The 17,882-nt window shown below is 42.4% G+C and overlaps 1 protein-coding gene across 1 annotated transcript in view; it reads right to left on the bottom strand.

The window, feature by feature from the left end:
* Positions 1-5,988: 5,988 nt before the first annotated feature.
* The window catches only part of NUGGC (nuclear GTPase, germinal center associated), a 47,532-nt gene continuing 35,638 nt past the window's right edge, over positions 5,989-17,882 (bottom strand). The window contains exons 14-19 of the mRNA XM_059926220.1: positions 15,946-16,103; positions 14,317-14,458; positions 13,040-13,148; positions 11,858-11,994; positions 9,751-9,841; positions 5,989-6,211 (exon numbers count right to left, since the gene is read on the bottom strand). Of these exons, the coding sequence (XP_059782203.1) occupies positions 6,072-6,211; positions 9,751-9,841; positions 11,858-11,994; positions 13,040-13,148; positions 14,317-14,458; positions 15,946-16,103 (777 nt within the window). The 3' untranslated portion in view covers positions 5,989-6,071. The remainder of the gene's footprint in view (positions 6,212-9,750; positions 9,842-11,857; positions 11,995-13,039; positions 13,149-14,316; positions 14,459-15,945; positions 16,104-17,882) is intronic.

Genomic DNA, 17,882 nt, shown 5'->3' with positions numbered 1-17,882 from the left:
CTCTTGAAGAATTAACCATTATGTCACTGTTCAATGACTCTCTTTATCTCTGAAATCAATACTTTGTCTGATATTAATACAGCAACTCTAACTTTATATTAGGATTTGAAGTATATATTTTCTATCTTTTTACTTTCAACCTACTTGTGTCTTTATATTTAAAGTGGGTTTCTTCCCCTTTCTGAGAGCTTCATGATGGTGAATCATACTTCCATTTGCCACCATGCCAGGCCCCATACCCTACAAGGACATAAGCTCCATTATTCAGGACCTTGCCCTATATATCTCTTCATTTGGCTATTGATTTGTATCCTTTTTTAATAAATCAGTAATCTAGTGAGTAATAAAATAAATAAATAAAGTGTGTTTCTTGTAGACAACACATAGTTGGATCTTGCTTTTTTCAATCCAATCTGATAATCTCTGCCTTTTAATTAGTGTTTTAGGTCATTTACATTTAATGTAATTATTTATGTGGTTGGGTTTAAATCTACCATCTGGCTATATGTTTCTATTTTACCATCTTTTATTTGTTCCTTTGCTCATTTTCCTCCCTTTTTTAGGATTATTCAAGTATTTTTAATATTCTGTTTTACTGCCTTTAGTGGCTTATTAGATATATCTTTCTTCTGTGTTTCTAGTAATTACTCTTGGGTTTATAGTATACATCTTTAACTTATCACACTATATCTTCAAGTAATATTACATCACTTTAGATATAAAATCCTTACAAAAATATATTCCATTTCTCCTTTTCTGGCCTTGTTCTATTGTCATACTGATACATTTTACTTCTACATATTATAAACCCTGTGATACATTGTTGTTCTTTTTGCTTTAAACAATATTTTAAATCTTTCAGAGATGAAAGAAAAGTGAGAAAGTCTTATATATTTACCCACACATTTACTATTTCAGTGTACTTCATTTCTCTGTGAAGATCAAAAATTCCATCTGGTACCATAATCCTTCTGAATGAAGGACATTCTTTAACATTTCTTTTTTTTTAATGTATTTATTTTATTTGTTTATTTTTGGCTGCTTTGGGTCTTCGTTGCTGCACACGGGCTTTCTCTAGTTGCAGTGCGTGGGGGCTACTGTTCGTTGCAGTGCACGTGCTTCTCATTGTGGTGGCTTCTCTTGTTGCGGAGCATGGGCTCTAGGCATGTGGGCTTCAGTAGTTGTGGCATGAGGGCTCAGTAGTTGTGGCTTGGCTCTAGAGTGCAGGCTCAGTAGTTGTGGCACACAGGCTTAGTTGCTCCGCGGCATGTAGGATCTTCCCAGATGAGGGATCGAACCCATGTCCCCTGCATTGGCAGGTGGACTCTTAACCACTGCGCCACCAGGGAAGTCCTCTTTTTTTAAATTAATTTTTATTGGAATATAGTTGATTTACAATGTTGTGTTTGTTTCTGCTGTACAGCAAAGTGAATCAGTTATACATATACATATATCCACTCTTTTTTAGATTTTTTTCCCATATAGGTCATTACAGAGTATTGAGTCAGGTTCCCTGTGCTATACAGTAGGTTCTTATTAGTTATCTATTAACATTTCTTATAATATGAATCTTCTGGTAATGAATTCATTCAGCTTTTGTAGGTCTTACAAAGTCTGTATCACCTGGCTTTTGAAAAATGTTTTTACTGGGTGTAGAATTCTCGGTTAATGGTTTTGTTTTGTTTGTCCTTTCAGTTCTTTAAAGAGATCATTTCTCTCTCTTCTGGATTGCATTGCCTTTGATGAGAAGTCTGCTGTCATTCTTATCTTTATTCCTCTGTGTTTAATATCTTCCCCCTCTCACTGGTTTTATGATTTTCTCTTCATCACTGGTTTTTAGCAATTTTTTATGGTGTGTCTTGGTGAGATTTTCCTGTTTTCTTGTGCATGGGATTCACTTAGCATCTTGAATCTTTAAGTTTATAGTGTCTATAAAGTTTGGGAAATTCTCAGCTATTGTGCTTTTAAATTTTTTTTTTCCATATCTGCATCTCTTTCCTATCCTTCTGTGATTCCAGTAACACATATTTTAGGTGGCTTTATGATGTCTCATAATTCACTGATACTCTGATCTTTTTTTTTCTTCAGTTTTTTTCCTCTCTGTGTTTCATTTTGACTGTATTCTGTTATGCTGTCTTCAGGCTCACTATTCTTTTCTTTTTTTTTTCAGCTTTATTGAGGTAAAATTGACAAATAAATTTGTAAGATATTTAAAGAGTACAACATGATGATTTGGTATGATTTGATATACATATACATTGTAAAAGGATTTCCCCCATCAAGTTAATTAACTAGCACATCCATCACCTCACATATTTACCTTTTTAAAAAAGTAATCCTTTTTTTTTAAAAAAGCATCTATTCTGCTGTTAATTCCAGCTGAACATTGAATTTTTTTATCTCGAGAAGTTCAATTTGGGTCTTTTTCATTTCTTTCATTTCTCTCCTCATTGTGTTTATGTTTTATCCTATCTTCTTGAGCATTTGGAGTAAATTTATAATAGCCATTTTAATATCCTTGTCTACTAATTCTGTCACCTGTGTCATTTCTGGGTCTGCTTCTACTGATTTTTCTCTTCACTGTGGGTCATATTTCCCTGCTTCCTTGCATATCTGGTAATTTTTGTTTTGATGTCATACCTTGTGACATTTCCATTGTTGGGTGCTGGAATTTTTTATTCCTTTAAATGCTTTCATGTTTTGTTTTGGGATGAGTTATTTGAAAACAGTTTGATCCTTCTGAAGCTTGTTTTTAAACTTTGTTAGGTGGGTGCACAACAACCTTTAATCTGGGACTATTTTGGCTCCAATATTAAGGCAATATTCTTCTGAGAACGCTACTTGACACCCCATGTGTATGAAGGTCTTTCCACCAACGCTGCCCCTAGCTTTATGTGAGATTTAGGTATTTTTCTGCATGCTCCTTTCCAGTGGTTCTTTCTTGGCAGTTGCATGTGCTAGTCAGTACTCAGTTAAGATTCAAGGGAAACCTGCTTCATACCTCTGGAGCTTTCTCTCTGTACATCTCTTTTCTTCATGGTACTCCACCCTGTGAATTCTAACCACCTTGGACTCGCCAAACTCTGAACTCTGTCTCAACTCAGGGAGACCTGAGGCTCTGTTTGGGTTCTCCATTCCTGTATTGTGGCCTGGAAACTCTATTCAGGCAGCAGAATGGGCAATTGTAGGGCTCATCTTTTTTGTCTCCCTTCTGGCAGGGATCCTTGTCCTGCACTATTATTTTCTCCTACCTGAAAACCGTTGTTTCATAAATCTTGCTTGGTTTTTTTTTTTTAGTGGCTTAAGGCCAGAGGGTAAATCTGGTCCCTGTTACTCAAGCATGGCTGGAAGTAGAAGTCATCCACATTCCTCACTTGAAATATAAAAAGTGAAACTATGCAAACTGCAATGGAACTGTATGTGTTTATAGAATTTTAAAATGAAGAGGAAGCACTGAGACCCACCTACATGGATGAATCATTTTTTATCTTACTCAGGGGGAAAAAAAACCCCACCAAAATAATAAGGGAAGAATTTAAATATCCTAGAATTTTAAAGACGCAAAAGATTTAAAAACCATCCAGTTAATCTCCCTTATTTGGTATATGAGAAAATGAAATCTGAGAGATGTTAAGGAATTGTCAAAAGTCATATTAGTAGTGGGAAGAGCTGGGATTAGCCAAGTATCCCAATAAACAAGCCATTAAACCATGCTACTTCTGTTCTGCCCCCAAATAATAACCATTTATCAAGTACTCTTGAGTACAGTGTGTCACAATCATTCTTGAAAGCATTATTTTAAACTTCCTGACACCCCTAGTAGTTTCAAGCCTGAAACTGAGGGAGTTTAAATGATTTGTCTAAAACAGTGGTTCTCAGGGGTTCTTGAAATACTTCTGGGGTCTGGTAGGTCAAACTATTTTTATAATAGAATTAGGACGTTTTTTGCCTTTTTCTTTCTACCATGTTGACCCTTACATGGAAGGTTTAAAAATAAAGGTAGTAAAACCACTTGCACCTTAGCATGAACCAAGGCAATGCCACCAAACTATTTTAGTAACTATTGTATTTCTCACTATTCTGCACTTGCAGTTAAAAAAAAAAAAAAAAAGGCCAGTTTCTCTTTAAAATGTTCTTAGTGAAATATTATGTTATTAATTCTATTCATTATTGACCCTTAAGTAGATGCCAATTTATGTGACAGAATGGGGAGTACACTTAAAGCCCTTCTACTGCCTCAAAGAAAAGCACTTGTATGGTTCAGTTGTGAGTTGAACTTGACAGTATTTTCATGGAACATCATTTTTGTTTGAAATGGCATTTGACAGACAAACTACGGTTAATCATACTTAGTTATATGGTGGACATTTTCTCGAAAATGAACAAAATGAAACTATCACTTCAAAGAAAACAACTGACAGTATTTGTTGCCAATGATAAGCTGAGCTTTTAGGGGAAAATGGATATTTATAAAACTTGTATCTTCCACCACGAGCTTGACAGATTCCCAATATTTCAAAACTTTCCTGGTGAAGTTGGTGGAGATATCAACAAATATGATTTTTAGTATTATATAGTGAAATGTCAACATTTGGAAGATCTGCTTAACCCAGTGAATGAATGTTTTCAAAATGACCAATGCCTGACACCACAATTGGTAAAAGATACATTCAAAATATGAGATAGAAATGTATTTTAATGTAACAGGATATAAAAAAAAATTCACCAATATGATTTCAGATTCCACACTGCAACTAACCTTTAAGAAACTACCACTTGTCAAGACTGTAGTATCAAAGAAGAATATCCACAAATGACCTAAGAGTCTATTAAAAGACTCTTCCGTATTCCACCTCTGTATCTGTGAGACTGTATTTTTTTCATATTCATTGTCCAAAAAGATTGCAACAGATTGAATGCAGAGACAGATAAGGGAATCCAGCTGTCTTCTATTAAGCCAGAGAATAAAGAGATTTGTAAAAGTGTAAAATAATGTCACTCTTCTTCACTAAAGTTTTTTGAAAAGTTTTTTTTCATAAAAATATGTTATTTATGAAAGCATGTAGTGGGTTTATTATTGTCATCTTAAAATGAATTAGTAAATAATTATTTACAATTTTTCTTGGTTTTGAGTGTAGTATATATCAACCGATATAACCCATGTCAAAAAAGCTCTTTAAAGTTCTCAATAATTTTTAAGAGTGGGGTCCTGAGATCAAAATGTTTGAGAAGTGCTCGTTTTAGACAACAATCCTGAGAAGTGGTAAAGCCAGGTCTCTTATCTGTCTGGCTCTCAACCCACAGAACAACCCATGTTGTTTCCATGGCACAATGTTACCTCCTTACCTAAAAGTCTCATCAGTCTTAAAATGGCAAATAGAATTGGGTCCCTAAAGCTTTATTTTGCAATTTTTTCCCACAATATTTAAGTTTTTCAATGTTTGTTTTTGGTTTTTGCTTTTTATTAAACTATAGTTGATTTACAATGTTTTGTTAGTTTCTGTTGTACAGTAAAGCAATTCAGTTACATATATATATTATTTTTCATATTCTTTCCATTATAGTTTATTACAAGACATTGAATATAGCTCCCTGTACAATACAGTAGGACCTTGTTGTTTATCCTTTTTACATATAGTACTTTGTATCTGCTAATCTCAAACTCCTAATGTATCCCTCCCCACCCCGTTTCCCCTTTGGTAACCATAAGTTTGTTTTCTATGTCTGTGAGTCTGTTTCTGTTTCATAAATAAGTTCATTTGTATCATATTTTAGATTCCACATATAAGTGTTTTGCTGTTTAGCTATTTTTCTCCAGTAAAGCGCAAGTTTCTTGTCCCTAAAGCTTTAGACCTTCGTGAGGGTTTCAAGATGACTCTTTCTGGCAATAGTAGAAAAATGAAACGATGTTGCTCCGTACTCAGCTTATGACAGAAGTAACAATATACTGAGTTGTCTCTAAAGCCCCCAAAGTTGGGAGGTGTTCTTTATTAGGTTTTAACAAACAGTAGTAAATCTGATTATTTGCCTCCGGGTTTGTACTCCATGGTGCTAAGCGCCAAGAATTAAATCTATGTTTTGGGGGGGCCAGATTTGCTGGGGGACACCCTCAGAAGGAAATCTTGCATGCCCCGACGTAGCAGTGCATTCTCAGCAACCTCCCTCAGGCTCCTGTGCAGCTTCTCCATCTCCTTGTATTCACTTTTGGCATCTACAGAAGAGCAGAAAGCAAGCATTAGGAGCTAGTCCTTTTCAGAAACGTCCCCAGAAAACAAATCCCCCGAGAATCCTGTTCTGACCTCGGTCCCCTGTCCCAGGATGTGAGCTTGAGAATGGAGCTTAGCGATCAGACAGTCCAGTCAATATGTGTTACAAATAGATCAATCAAACCAGGCATTCTTGCTCTTACCTTAAGGCTTATCTCAGCATAGGGGGCACCTTGAAAATAAACACAAACCTACCCACAAAAAAGGTCTGGGAAATCACTGAGTCTTTACAAAGGCCTCATAAGTGCTCAGTGGAAGGAGATACAAAGCACACCCCACACAAAACCTCCCCCAAGTCTTTTCCAGGCATCTCTCTCCTTCTCCGATCTCTCTCCCCACAGCTGTCCCCGTTCTAAGTGAATTTGCTCTTATTTTTGGCATCTCAGGTTTTTAGCCCATGATCTGCAATCAAGTGGTACCCTTTTGATGGTTAATTTTATGTGTCCACTTGTCTGAGCTGTGGTGCCCAGATATTTGGTCAAACATTATTCTGGATGTTTCTGTCTGTATATTTTTGGATGAGCTTTACATTTAAATCAGTGGACTCTGAGTAAAGCAGATTGCCCTCCACAATGTGGGTGGGCCTCATCTAATCAGATGAAGGCCTGACTAAAACAAAAGGCTGGTCTCCCCTGAGCAAGAGGGAATTCTCCAGCAGACTGCTTTCAGACTTCATCTGCAATGTCAGCTTTTCCTGGTTCTCCAGCAGACTGTTTTTGGACTTGAACTGCAAGTCCTTCTTGTATCTCCAGCCTGCTGGCCTCCCTTATCAGATTTTGGATGCACAAAACTGCCATAGTTGCATGAGCCAATCCCTTAAAATGATCTCTTCCTATATATATATATATATATGTATATGGACATATGTGTACATTCTATTGGTTCTGTTTCTCTGGAGAACCCTGACACAGTCCTCTTTGAAGGGACACTTCAGACTGACCTTGGGGTTGGCTCTGGCATTGCTCCTGAAAGCCTCTCCAATCGCCCTTGGCTCTATGTGCCCCACATCATGACTCAGACTTACCCACCCTGAGCTGGCCAGTGATGGGAGCCAAGACCTTGACCAAGAAGGGAGTCAGAATCCTGAGTCTATTTGTCTTTCTCCTGAGTCTAGAAGGTCTCCCATTTCCTCACTGCCTCTTAAATCATATTTATCCTTCCAGGCTCCATTCTAGGGCCCAGCTTACTTGAAGCTACCCCAGTGTCCCAGCCCGAATAACCACTGTCTTCTGCACTGTGGGAATAAAAGTCTGGTGCCCAAGTGCATCCCCTCCCTCAGGTTTTTGTTTACATGTCACATTCCCAGTGAGACCTTCCCTGGCCACCTGGCCCCTCCTCCGGGACCTCTCTCTCTCCTTCCTTGCTTTATTTTTCTCCATAGCATGTATCGCCCTTTGGCTTGCCACACACTTTATTTATTCTGCTTCCTGCCTACCTTCTGCCCTCTGGGCTGTAAGCTCCATGAAGGCAGAGATTTTTGTCTGTATTGGTCACTGCTGTATCCTCAGTACCTAGAACACTGCCCAGCGCCTAGGAGGGGGCTGTGGTTTCTTTTTTTTTTTTAATTAATTAATTAATTTATTTTTGGTTGTGTTGGGTCTTCGTTTCTGTGCTTTCTCTAGTTGCGGCAAGCGGGGGCCACTCTTCATCGCGGTGCACGGGCCTCTCTTGTTGCGGAGCACAGGCTCCAGACGTGCAGGCTCAGTAGTTGTGGCTCACGGGCTTAGTCGCTCCGCGGCATGTGGGATCCTCCCAGACCAGGGCTCGAACCCGTGTCCCCTGCATTAGCAGGCAGATTCTCAACCACTGCGCCACCAGGGAAGCCCGGGGCTGTGGTTTCTTGTGGAGTGAATGCATATGATCTGCTATTGTGATTTACAGTCTTGCACATCTTGTCTTAACAACCAGCTAAGACTCAGAGCAGGCACTGTTTCAGACCTCTTTGGTACCTGGCACAGTACTCCCTACATAGTGTATATTCACTGGTAATGGGAAGAAAAGGAGACGGTCTTAAATTGTGGCAAGAGTAATTTACATCAAACTCAGGGGAACGTTTTCTGTCTGTGAGACCTGGAGAGTCGGAAGACCTTTGACCACTTCGAGAGGGGGTTCTTAAAAGAAGACATGATTGGGTGACTCTAATCTTAAAACAGGTTCAAGACAGATGGTCATGGGAAAGACCGATAAATTGCAGTGCAAGGGTGTCGTATCTCCTCCCCCGGGGACCATTAGGAACAGGTTAAACGGCCGTCTCACCAGCCAGAATTGGGAGAGAACGATGATTTCCAAAGAAATACGTAAGTGCAGGACAGATCTTTAGGAGTGGAAACTGTGGCTTTTTCTTTGGAAATAGCTCTGACCACTTTCACCCTGATGGACTCAGCAAAGGCAGCAGCTCTTTTTTTTTCCCAGCAGGCAACTGTGCACACAGTTTAAAACCTAAAAGACCCAGTGCAAAGCGAGTCTCCGCCCTCCCCATTCTCCAGGCTCCAGTTCCCCTCCTTAGAGGCAACCAGTGTGACCAGTTCCTGTGTAGCCCATGGAGATTTTTCTGCATATACAGACACGTACATATGCTTTTCCTTTTTTTTCTCTCACAAATGGCAACACATTACATGCTTTTTTTTTTTTACTTTACAATATATCTTGGAGCTTGTTTCTTACCGCTACATATAAAGCTGCTTTTTTTTTTTGACCAGTTGCAAGGTCCTCTACTAGTGGTGTAGCTAAGTGAGCTTAACCGTCACGACCCCTAAGTCTATGGATGGATCTTTGAGGTCCTGACACCATGAACAATGCTACCCTGAATAACCCTGTGCACGTGCCACTCTGCCGTGTATGAGGATATCAGAGGATAAATGCCTAGAAGAAGGATTGCTGGGCCAAAGGACGTGCAGACTTTTAATTTTGCTAGAAATTGCCCAGTTGCTGTCTGCACCAGCTTACACTTTCCGGTTTACACCAGGGGACCTGGTGGAGCCCATGGTGTGAAGGGGAGATGGTTGCCTGTACCACACGCACCCTGGTGCTGCATCCCCAGCTTCCTGGTGGGTGAAAACAAACCTTCTCCACCACAACCAGAAAATGAGGCTTCTCATGGGAAGATATCAATCTAAGAGAACGGGTCTATGGAGACACCAGGACAGAGGAATGGATTTGAATTTGCCGCTTTCCAGCTATAGGTCCTCGGCGCATTATCTAAGTTTCTGCTTCTGCATCTGCAAAATGGAGCAAGAATGCCTGCCCCTGCGGGTGAACGTAAGAAGGTGGTGAGACACTGTACACAAAACCCGAATATAATGCTTGGTCTCAGCTGGGTGCTCAGCAAAGGAGGGGGCAGTCATAATCGTCCTCATCATCTCCATCCCTTGCCCTCGAAACTCTTCCTAACTTAGTTTCTTTAAATCCAGCAACGAGCAACCGCAGTTTGGGGGGTAAGGGCGTCGGCATCATCACCCTTTATGCAAAGGTCGCATGTATTTACCTGCAAGCTCCTTGTAGAGCCCATCCCCCTGGGACGAAGCAAGGGTCAGCATGGTGGTGATACTGCCCTTCACCTTCTCCGTGATTCCATTCTACACGACAAAGGACGGTCATTCTGTTAGGAGGGCACAGCCTCAGGGAAAGGAATCTCATGAAAGGGACCCCACCCAATCCCCCAGCCAGAGAGTGTTAGCGAATGGGGTTGCCTTTTGGCAACTTTTTCAAAGTTCCCCTTTTGGCAAATTTTTCAAAGTCAGGTCCAAGGGTGGACCACTTGAGAATACCCTGGGTGACCAGAGTCATCAGGACAGCATTTCTGAGGGGCCCCACCTGCCTTTGTATCTCCTTTCCTAGACTCATGGAAATTGTACCTCTGTTGCTGAATGACCGAATCAGGAGTAATGAGGATGCACAGAGCCATGGTGGGGGGAGAACAGCCACCGCAGAGACAGAAAAAGAGGCAAAGCGAGGGTCACCGTCCCATTGTCCTATCATGCATTTTGTCACTGCGTAAAAGTTTGTTGACCTCCTGCTTTTCATAATATACCATTAATACATAACTTTCCAACTACCTGAGAAATGTCTTCTTGCTACTCTCAGTCGTTCTATCAACTAAAACCAGTTTTCCTCTTCTAAGCATCTCTTGCCTCCCTTTGAAAAGCACTGGACTCTCCACTAGCCTGACAGAGCCTAGTTTTGAACCTGCATCTCCTGACTCCAAGTCTTATGGTCTTTTCTTCAATGCACCAGGCCGGGAACCCAAAGCTCTAATCTCGGCTGCATCTGTGAACCTTGTTCTAGTACCTCAGGCCCTTGGCCTCAGCTTCCTTGTTTGTGAGATCAGAGAATGGGAACCCTCTGTGGTCTTGCCCAGTTTCACCTTCCTGCATTGCTGTCATTTAAGATACATTTGTACATGCTCAACGTGCTAATCATTTTTCAGAGGGATTGTTTTCTTGGGCACCTTAAGGGCTGGTTTTTATACATTCAGTGGGGATTGGCAGCTGTAGAGTTTGGCAAATTTTCTGCAAGTATTTGTAGTCAGTGGTAATAGGTTAAATGACGGAAACTAAACCACGCCTGGTAAATGAGATACCTCTTAGCCTGGTCCAAGAGATATTACATGCCTTGTATTGTGGAGAAAGGTATTTTCCAAAACCGTGGTGATGCGGGGAGAGCAGATTGTGCAGAAGCAGGTTTCAGGAAGCAGGCTGGTTCAGAGGTGGACGGAAATAGCAAGGAGCCGGGGTCCTCAGGAGGTTGGGAGAGAGTCAGCTAAGCCTGGACTGAGGCTGATGAATTTGGAAACCCTATTGGCTTGGGGCCTGGGTTGGGGGGGCAGCCAGCAGTACCTTGGACTAAAACAAAGAATTTATATTACTTGGGGAGGGGTTGGCAAGCTAAGAGACCCAGGGCTGGGATAAGATCGTCCAAGCGTACTTGACAGAAGCACTTAGGTTTGAGGAAACTGTTAGGAACTGTCTTCTGAGATACACAGCGTCACACCTATATCTATGCCAGGGACTGTAACAGACTGACCTATAATAGTTGACTGGCATTTATCTATTGGTATTTCATGTAGACAAGTCATTTTCCCTCATTTAAAAAAAAATCTGTCTTAAGATTATGCTATTGCCGGAGCCAGGTTACCTGGTCCCAAATACCCACTCTGTAACTTACTAGCTGTGCGACCTCTTGATACACCTCTCTCTGCCTCAGTTTTCTCATCTGTAAAATGGGAACAATAGTATACTTCACAGACTTGCTGGGGATTCAATGAACTCATGTTTGTGAAGAGCTTAGGATCCCCTCTAGATATTACAGTTGTCCTAGTGATGACTCAGTAAAGAGGAAAGAGGCAGGAGAGAGCTGGAGGGGCTGCATTTCTGAAGCCACGGCCTCAGAGAGAAGCCCAAGCCAGCATGTGGTGGCAGTGGAGGCTGGCCTCCTCCCCAGCATCATGGCCGTTGGTTGGGCCCTCTCTACAGAAGGCACCTGGCTCTATTTGGGCCCAAACAACTACAAATTCTTCTGTCTTCTGTACCTGCTTCCTGTGCTCCCCCAGGAGCCTCTTTCGGACTGGAATTCAAACCATGGATGTCAAATACCTTCAGCTGGTGAAATTGGTGCTGCATCCTTTCTTGAGCCCGTTCGAACATGCCCTCGGCCACCTGCTGGTCCAGCCCTCTTCTGAGGACATCTTTCATTCTTTCACATGCCTTTTTGCCTGTGATCTGAGCTGCCTCTGGCAAAAATGATAGTCACAGTCACAGCACAGCAAGGACTTGCTTAGAGACCTTTAGCATCAGAAAGACAGACAAGCAAACAAGAACTTCCCTGGTGGCGCAGTGGTTAAGAATCTGCCTGCCAATGCAGGGGACACGGGTTCGAGCCCTGGTCCGGGAAGATCCCACATGCTGCAGAGCAACTAAGCCAGTGCGCCACAACTACTGAGCCTGTGCTCTAGAGCCCGCAAGCCACAATTACTGAAGCCCACACACCTAGAGCCCGTGCTCCGCAACAGGAGAAGTCACTCTCATGAGAAGCCTGTACACCACAATGAAGAGTGGCCCCCGCTCACCACAACTAGAGAAAGCCTGCACGCAGCAATGAAGACCCAGCGCAGCCAAAAATAAATAAATAAATAAATTTATTTTAAAAATAAATTAAAAAACTAAAAAAGCACATTAAAAAAAAAAAAGACAAGCAAACAAACTATACACACACATATATATTATACATACCTACATACATACACTTATATATATTCATACATGTAGCACCATTTTCTACACCGTGGAAATAGAATAACATGACACAAAACACTAACTCAATATTTAGATCATTTTCATGTTGAAAATCTAATGAGTGAATTAAGCAGAAGCTTCCAAAATTCCAAACTCACCTGCCCACCCCAGAAAAAAAAACAGTGGGACCACCAAACCAAGAAAAAGCTGGAAAGTGAGTTTACAAATACTTAAAGAAAATAAGAATGAGAATTGGATAATGGATTTTATCGTTTAATTAGCTGAGATGCAGCACAGAGAGGAGAAGCCAGGTGTCTAGATAAAGGCTGGACAGAAAGAACTAGAAACACCCAGATGGAAACGGTTCATGGCTGACCTCTCCCCACACCCTTGCAATTGCTTGGTTTTAATCTGTAGACCAAGAGTGCTATGGGGACTTAGGACACAGGAGGACAAACACTTTGAAGGGCGAGCAGCAGACAAGGGTGCCAAAGGAGCCGACAGACCCCGGAGGAGGCGGAAAAGTTACTCTCGGGGGCCCACCTTCGTAACAGGGCTTCAGGTCGTTCTGAACAGAGGTGCTGAGAGACTCATAAATCCTCCTCTTCTTTCTGAGGATGTGTCCCTCCAGGCCTCCCAGGATGGCGCTTATCTGAGAATCCACGTTAACCAAAAGCCATTTGTGACAATCCCTTAATAGAAGCAGGGCAGGGGTTCCCGTGTACGGCCACCGCCTCCTCTGCCCTGTATTATCGTTGGCTGTTCACACGTCTCCGCCACTGTGAACTCCTCACAAGCAGGAACTTTATCTGAAGCATTTTTATATCCCCAAGTGCTTCCCACAGTGCCGGGCACCTCAGAAAACTCAGTAACTATTTGCAGAGTTGAACTCAGGTGCGTGCAAGCTGCTGGGATGGGGCATTTGAGGGAGGGCGGGGGAGGCACAGGCGATTTCTCTAGTGTTACCCTGTAACTTGGGCTGGGCCTGTGCTGTGGACGGAATAGTCATGTTCCCCCAGATTCTTATGTTGAAATCTTAAACCCCAATGTGATAGCATTAGGAGGTGGGGCCTTTGGAGGTGATTAGGTCTTAAGGAGGGAGCCCTCCCAATTGGGATGATTCCCCTTATAGACAAGACCCCAGAGAGCTCCTCTGCCCCGTCTGCCATGTAAGCACACAGCAAAAGGATGGCCACCCGTGAACCAGGAAGCAGGCCCAACCGGACACCAAATCTGCCTGCGCCTTGATCTTATACTTCCAGCTTCCAGAACTGTGAGAAATAAATTTCTGCTGTTTATAAGTGCCCGGTCTATGGTATTTGTTACAGCAGCCCAAACAGACTAAGACAGCCTGGACTAAGAAAATGAGTCACAGACAAGAGTCTTGAGGACTCAAAACTGAAACATGATCTGCAAAAAAAGACACTTCTTTAAACTTCACCGCTGTGGATAATACTTCATGATACTGGCAAAAATGATAAAGAAGTCAGTGAGAATGTTACCAGTGGATTCAAATGTTTATACTTCTAAGGATTCTTTGAAGATTCTTCTTGGGAACTGGGTCTACTTGACAATCTCAGCGTTTACTGTTACTTGCTTCTCGGTGGGACAAAGCTTGCTACGTCTGTAGCAGACTCAGGACCGCTTCACTTTGCCCCATCCCACTATGTTCTGTATCCCACAGTGCCTGCTATAAGGTCCACCCAGACCCTGGACACTCCAGGAAAACAAGTGGGAAAAGACAGACAACCTCCAAAATCCTGCTGGGAGGAAAACCACTACCCACCCTCGCTGCCCTCTTCTCTTTATAAGGATCTTACCTCCTGGATCAGGAAACTCTTTTTATAGCTATCATATTTCCAGCCATTTCTTATCCCAATTTCCGTCATCTTCTCCTGCAGAGAGTGCTTAAAAGCATCTATGTGGGGCATCAGAGCTGAACCATCAGTGGGCTTCCCAGACCTACAGGGGAAAGCACCATAAAATGTTAAGAGACAACGGTGGCTATTGTGGGGTTAAAACAAAGAGGAAACTAGCTGGTATTCTTTTACTCATTTTTAAGAGAAGGAGGACGAGATCTAACAGTTATAAAATTCCCATAATGAAGTCCGTGCAATGATGTCCATTTTACAGATGAGAAAGCTGAGGCTCAGAGACGGTAGCTAATGTGTTCAAAGTCGCACAGCTAGTGAGTAGCAGGGCCGGACCTTGGGCACTGATCTGTTTAACCTCAAAACTCATAGTCTTTCTGCTGCCCAGGTGTTCCCACTTGAAAGGGTGGGACGAACTACACCTTAAAAGATGGGTAAGATTTAGGGACGTGACAAGAAGGAGGAGGCGTTCTCCACAGGGACGACATAGTGAACTAGGTTTCAGGACATCCCAGGAATAAAAAGCATCAGGTGAGTAGAGGAGAGGGCAGAGGCTTGAAGTCCTAGCTCTCTACTTATGAGCCGGGTGACCCTGGGAAAACTATATGATTCCTCCGAATGGCAGTGTGTTCACTTGTAAGAAGACCAGAGCCACTTCAGAGGGTTATGGGGAGGGTGTGACGACAGGATGACTGCAAAGTGCTTAGCACAAGTTCCTGGTACATCTCAGTTGCTCTTTGCTGTCTGCAGGCTGGTTAAAGCCAGGGGTTGACACTGACAGGGGGGTGGGGAGAGATGGGAAAGGCCAGTTGGAAGCAGGTGGAATGTCTTGAAGGCCGTTCCAAGGAATTTGGAGTTTACCCTACAGATGTGTAAACAGGGATGGGTGAGAGTAGGTAGAATAGCAGGATTCCAAACAAATTTAAAGGAAGGTTGGGGGCACGGGGGTGGAGGCACTAAGTAAGAATCGAGCAAGGGTAGAATGGCTGGAACAGGAGAGGGTGGTAGGCCAGGTGAAATGCCAGGGGCAAAGGAGGGAGACTGGGGACAGGCTGGGGATTAGGAGAGACTGTTTCTGTGGATGGAGAAAAGGATTGGAGGTCAAGGAAGAAGGGAAGGACGGGGCGCTGTGAAGGTTCAAGCCCCCCACCCCACGCCATGTGTGAGCACGCTGTGTGTCAAAAGCCAGCAGAGCCACTGTGAGCCACTTTTCCTTTTCTCATTCAGGGAAATTTATGAAGGCCGTGTGTTTCCTTAACTCCACACTCTCCAACCAAAATACCCCTGTCCTGGGCTCAGATCTATTAGAAAATGGATCCCCGGTGCATGTAGGAGATATTTGAAAAATAATGGGAATCATAATATTAATCTGAAAGCAGCATCTCCAGCTGCACTCCAGGTCACCACGGGAAATTTTTAAGTAAACCAAACTAAGGGTTTTGTGTTTTGCCAAAGACTAAGTTTTCCTCCTCAAGTTGCAAGCTACTCTGGACCCTTCCAGATCCAAAGTACAAATTCTTAAAGATGAGCGTTCTTCGGATGTTTGTTCACAGAAGAACCAAGTGAAGGATCCTTTACCTAAAAATGACTCCAAACACGGGATCAATCTGTTCATAGATGGGCTGCGTGATGGCTTCGTTCAGATCTATTCTCCCAAGAGTCCTGGAGGCATAGATACCGTTTTTCAGGCAAACCGCTTTCAGAGTCTGGTGAAAACCCTGGTTTCCTCTACTCCTCTGGATAATTAAACAATAAGACAGTGGAGTTAGTAGGTGTTACCTAGAATTCACGGGATCAGAGTTGCACTGCCTTTGGCCAAACACCATCACCAAGAATCACAGGGAAGAGTAGAGACATGATCTTTCAATGTATTATTAAGCTACACAGAGAGGACAGCAGTCACACCTCAAGTTGGCGGGTGCCCCTGCCCTGGGTTCCCAAAGCATCCTCTGCTCTCTGCTTACATACAGCTTTGCATTTGTCTCCTTACTCATCAGGCTGCTAAACTGGACCATCAGCTGGTTAAGATGAGGCCCAATGTTTCATCCATCGTGATGTTCTCACCATCTGGTCCTGGTATAGGTCATGCTTGATAAGTATGTGCCAAATGAGCAGTTATTAAATGAAAATGTGCTCTGACTCTACCGCGAGTATGTGTTTTAGGTTTTCCAAGCACAGCCTCGATGTTTTACACTTTTTTTTTTTTCTAAAGACCACATTTTTTTTTTTGAGCTTGTATTTTTATTTATTTATTTATGGCTGTGTTGGGTCTTCATTTCTGTGCGAGGGCTTTCTCTAGTTGTGGCAAGTGGGGGCCACTCTTCATCGCGGTGCGCGGGCCTCTCACTATCGCGGCCTCTCTTGTTGCGTAGCACAAGCTCCAGATGCGCAGGCTCAGTAATTGTGGCTCAGGGGCCTAGTTGCTCCGCGGCATGTGGGATCTTCCCAGACCAGGCTCGAACCCGTGTCCCCTGCATTAGCAGGCAGATTCTCAACCACTGCGCCACCAGGGTGTTTTACACTTTTTAAAAAATATTTGATAAAATGTAACTTGATGTGTATATCTTTGTAATATTTTCTCCCAGAGACATAAACTCACACATCGGAAGAAAAAAATAATATGAAGCTAGAGCTATAAGAGACTTGACAAATTTTAGCCACATGGTGATTGATCCTCAGCAAAGAGAATAAAAAATACATCTGCACTGACTGAAATTTCAGTAGAGGCCTTTGTGATCATTAGTCAATGATATATGTTTTAAGGGAATATGTTTTAAGTGAATGGCCATGTAGCATGGTACAACTGGCATCATACTATCTCTATCTATCTATCCATATCTATCTTCCCATATCAATCTATCTATCATCTATCTCTATTTTAATATTCTGCCAATTTTTGCTTAATATTATAACATGAGCATTTCCTGAATTCATTGTAAATACTTCCAAAAAATTATTTGAATAACCACGTAATGTCATATGGATGTATCATAATTCACTTTACCATTCTCATATGATTAGACATTTAGGCTATTGTTACCTAAAGATATGATGTTAGTATATACATATCTGTCCAAATATCTGATCACAAAGGCAAGTTGCTTATCAAATAGGAACACCCTGGGTTGTGCCCATAGCCACAGAGTAAAGAAGCCATTGAAGGGCTGAGGAGAGAGGGGACGGTTCCTGGGATGAAGCCCTGGTGACAGCCTGAAGGTGCCTGTTGCTGCTCCTTCCTCCACAAGCACACTGTCTCAGAGGACTGGTCCCCACCTCGTGCCTTCACCTTCTCAGCACCCACCCACTCATTCACCTTTTGTGATCTGGGATCTTCCACCATCGTATAGAAACAGTTCTCTCCAGGGTCACTTCGTTACCTATCGCTATGAAACAAATTACCCCAAACTTCATGGCTTAAACAACCACACACATTTCTTATCTCTCATCCCTTAGAAACCCCATATAACTATTGAATAATTAAAAGATAAAACAACAATTTGTGTGCCAAGTGAGAG

The sequence above is a fragment of the Balaenoptera ricei genome, chromosome 6 (assembly GCF_028023285.1).
Source record: "Balaenoptera ricei isolate mBalRic1 chromosome 6, mBalRic1.hap2, whole genome shotgun sequence".
Classification (NCBI taxonomy): Eukaryota; Metazoa; Chordata; class Mammalia; order Artiodactyla; family Balaenopteridae; genus Balaenoptera; species Balaenoptera ricei.
Note: the sequence above shows the minus strand (reverse complement) of the source record. Positions and strands in the feature narration are given on the sequence as shown.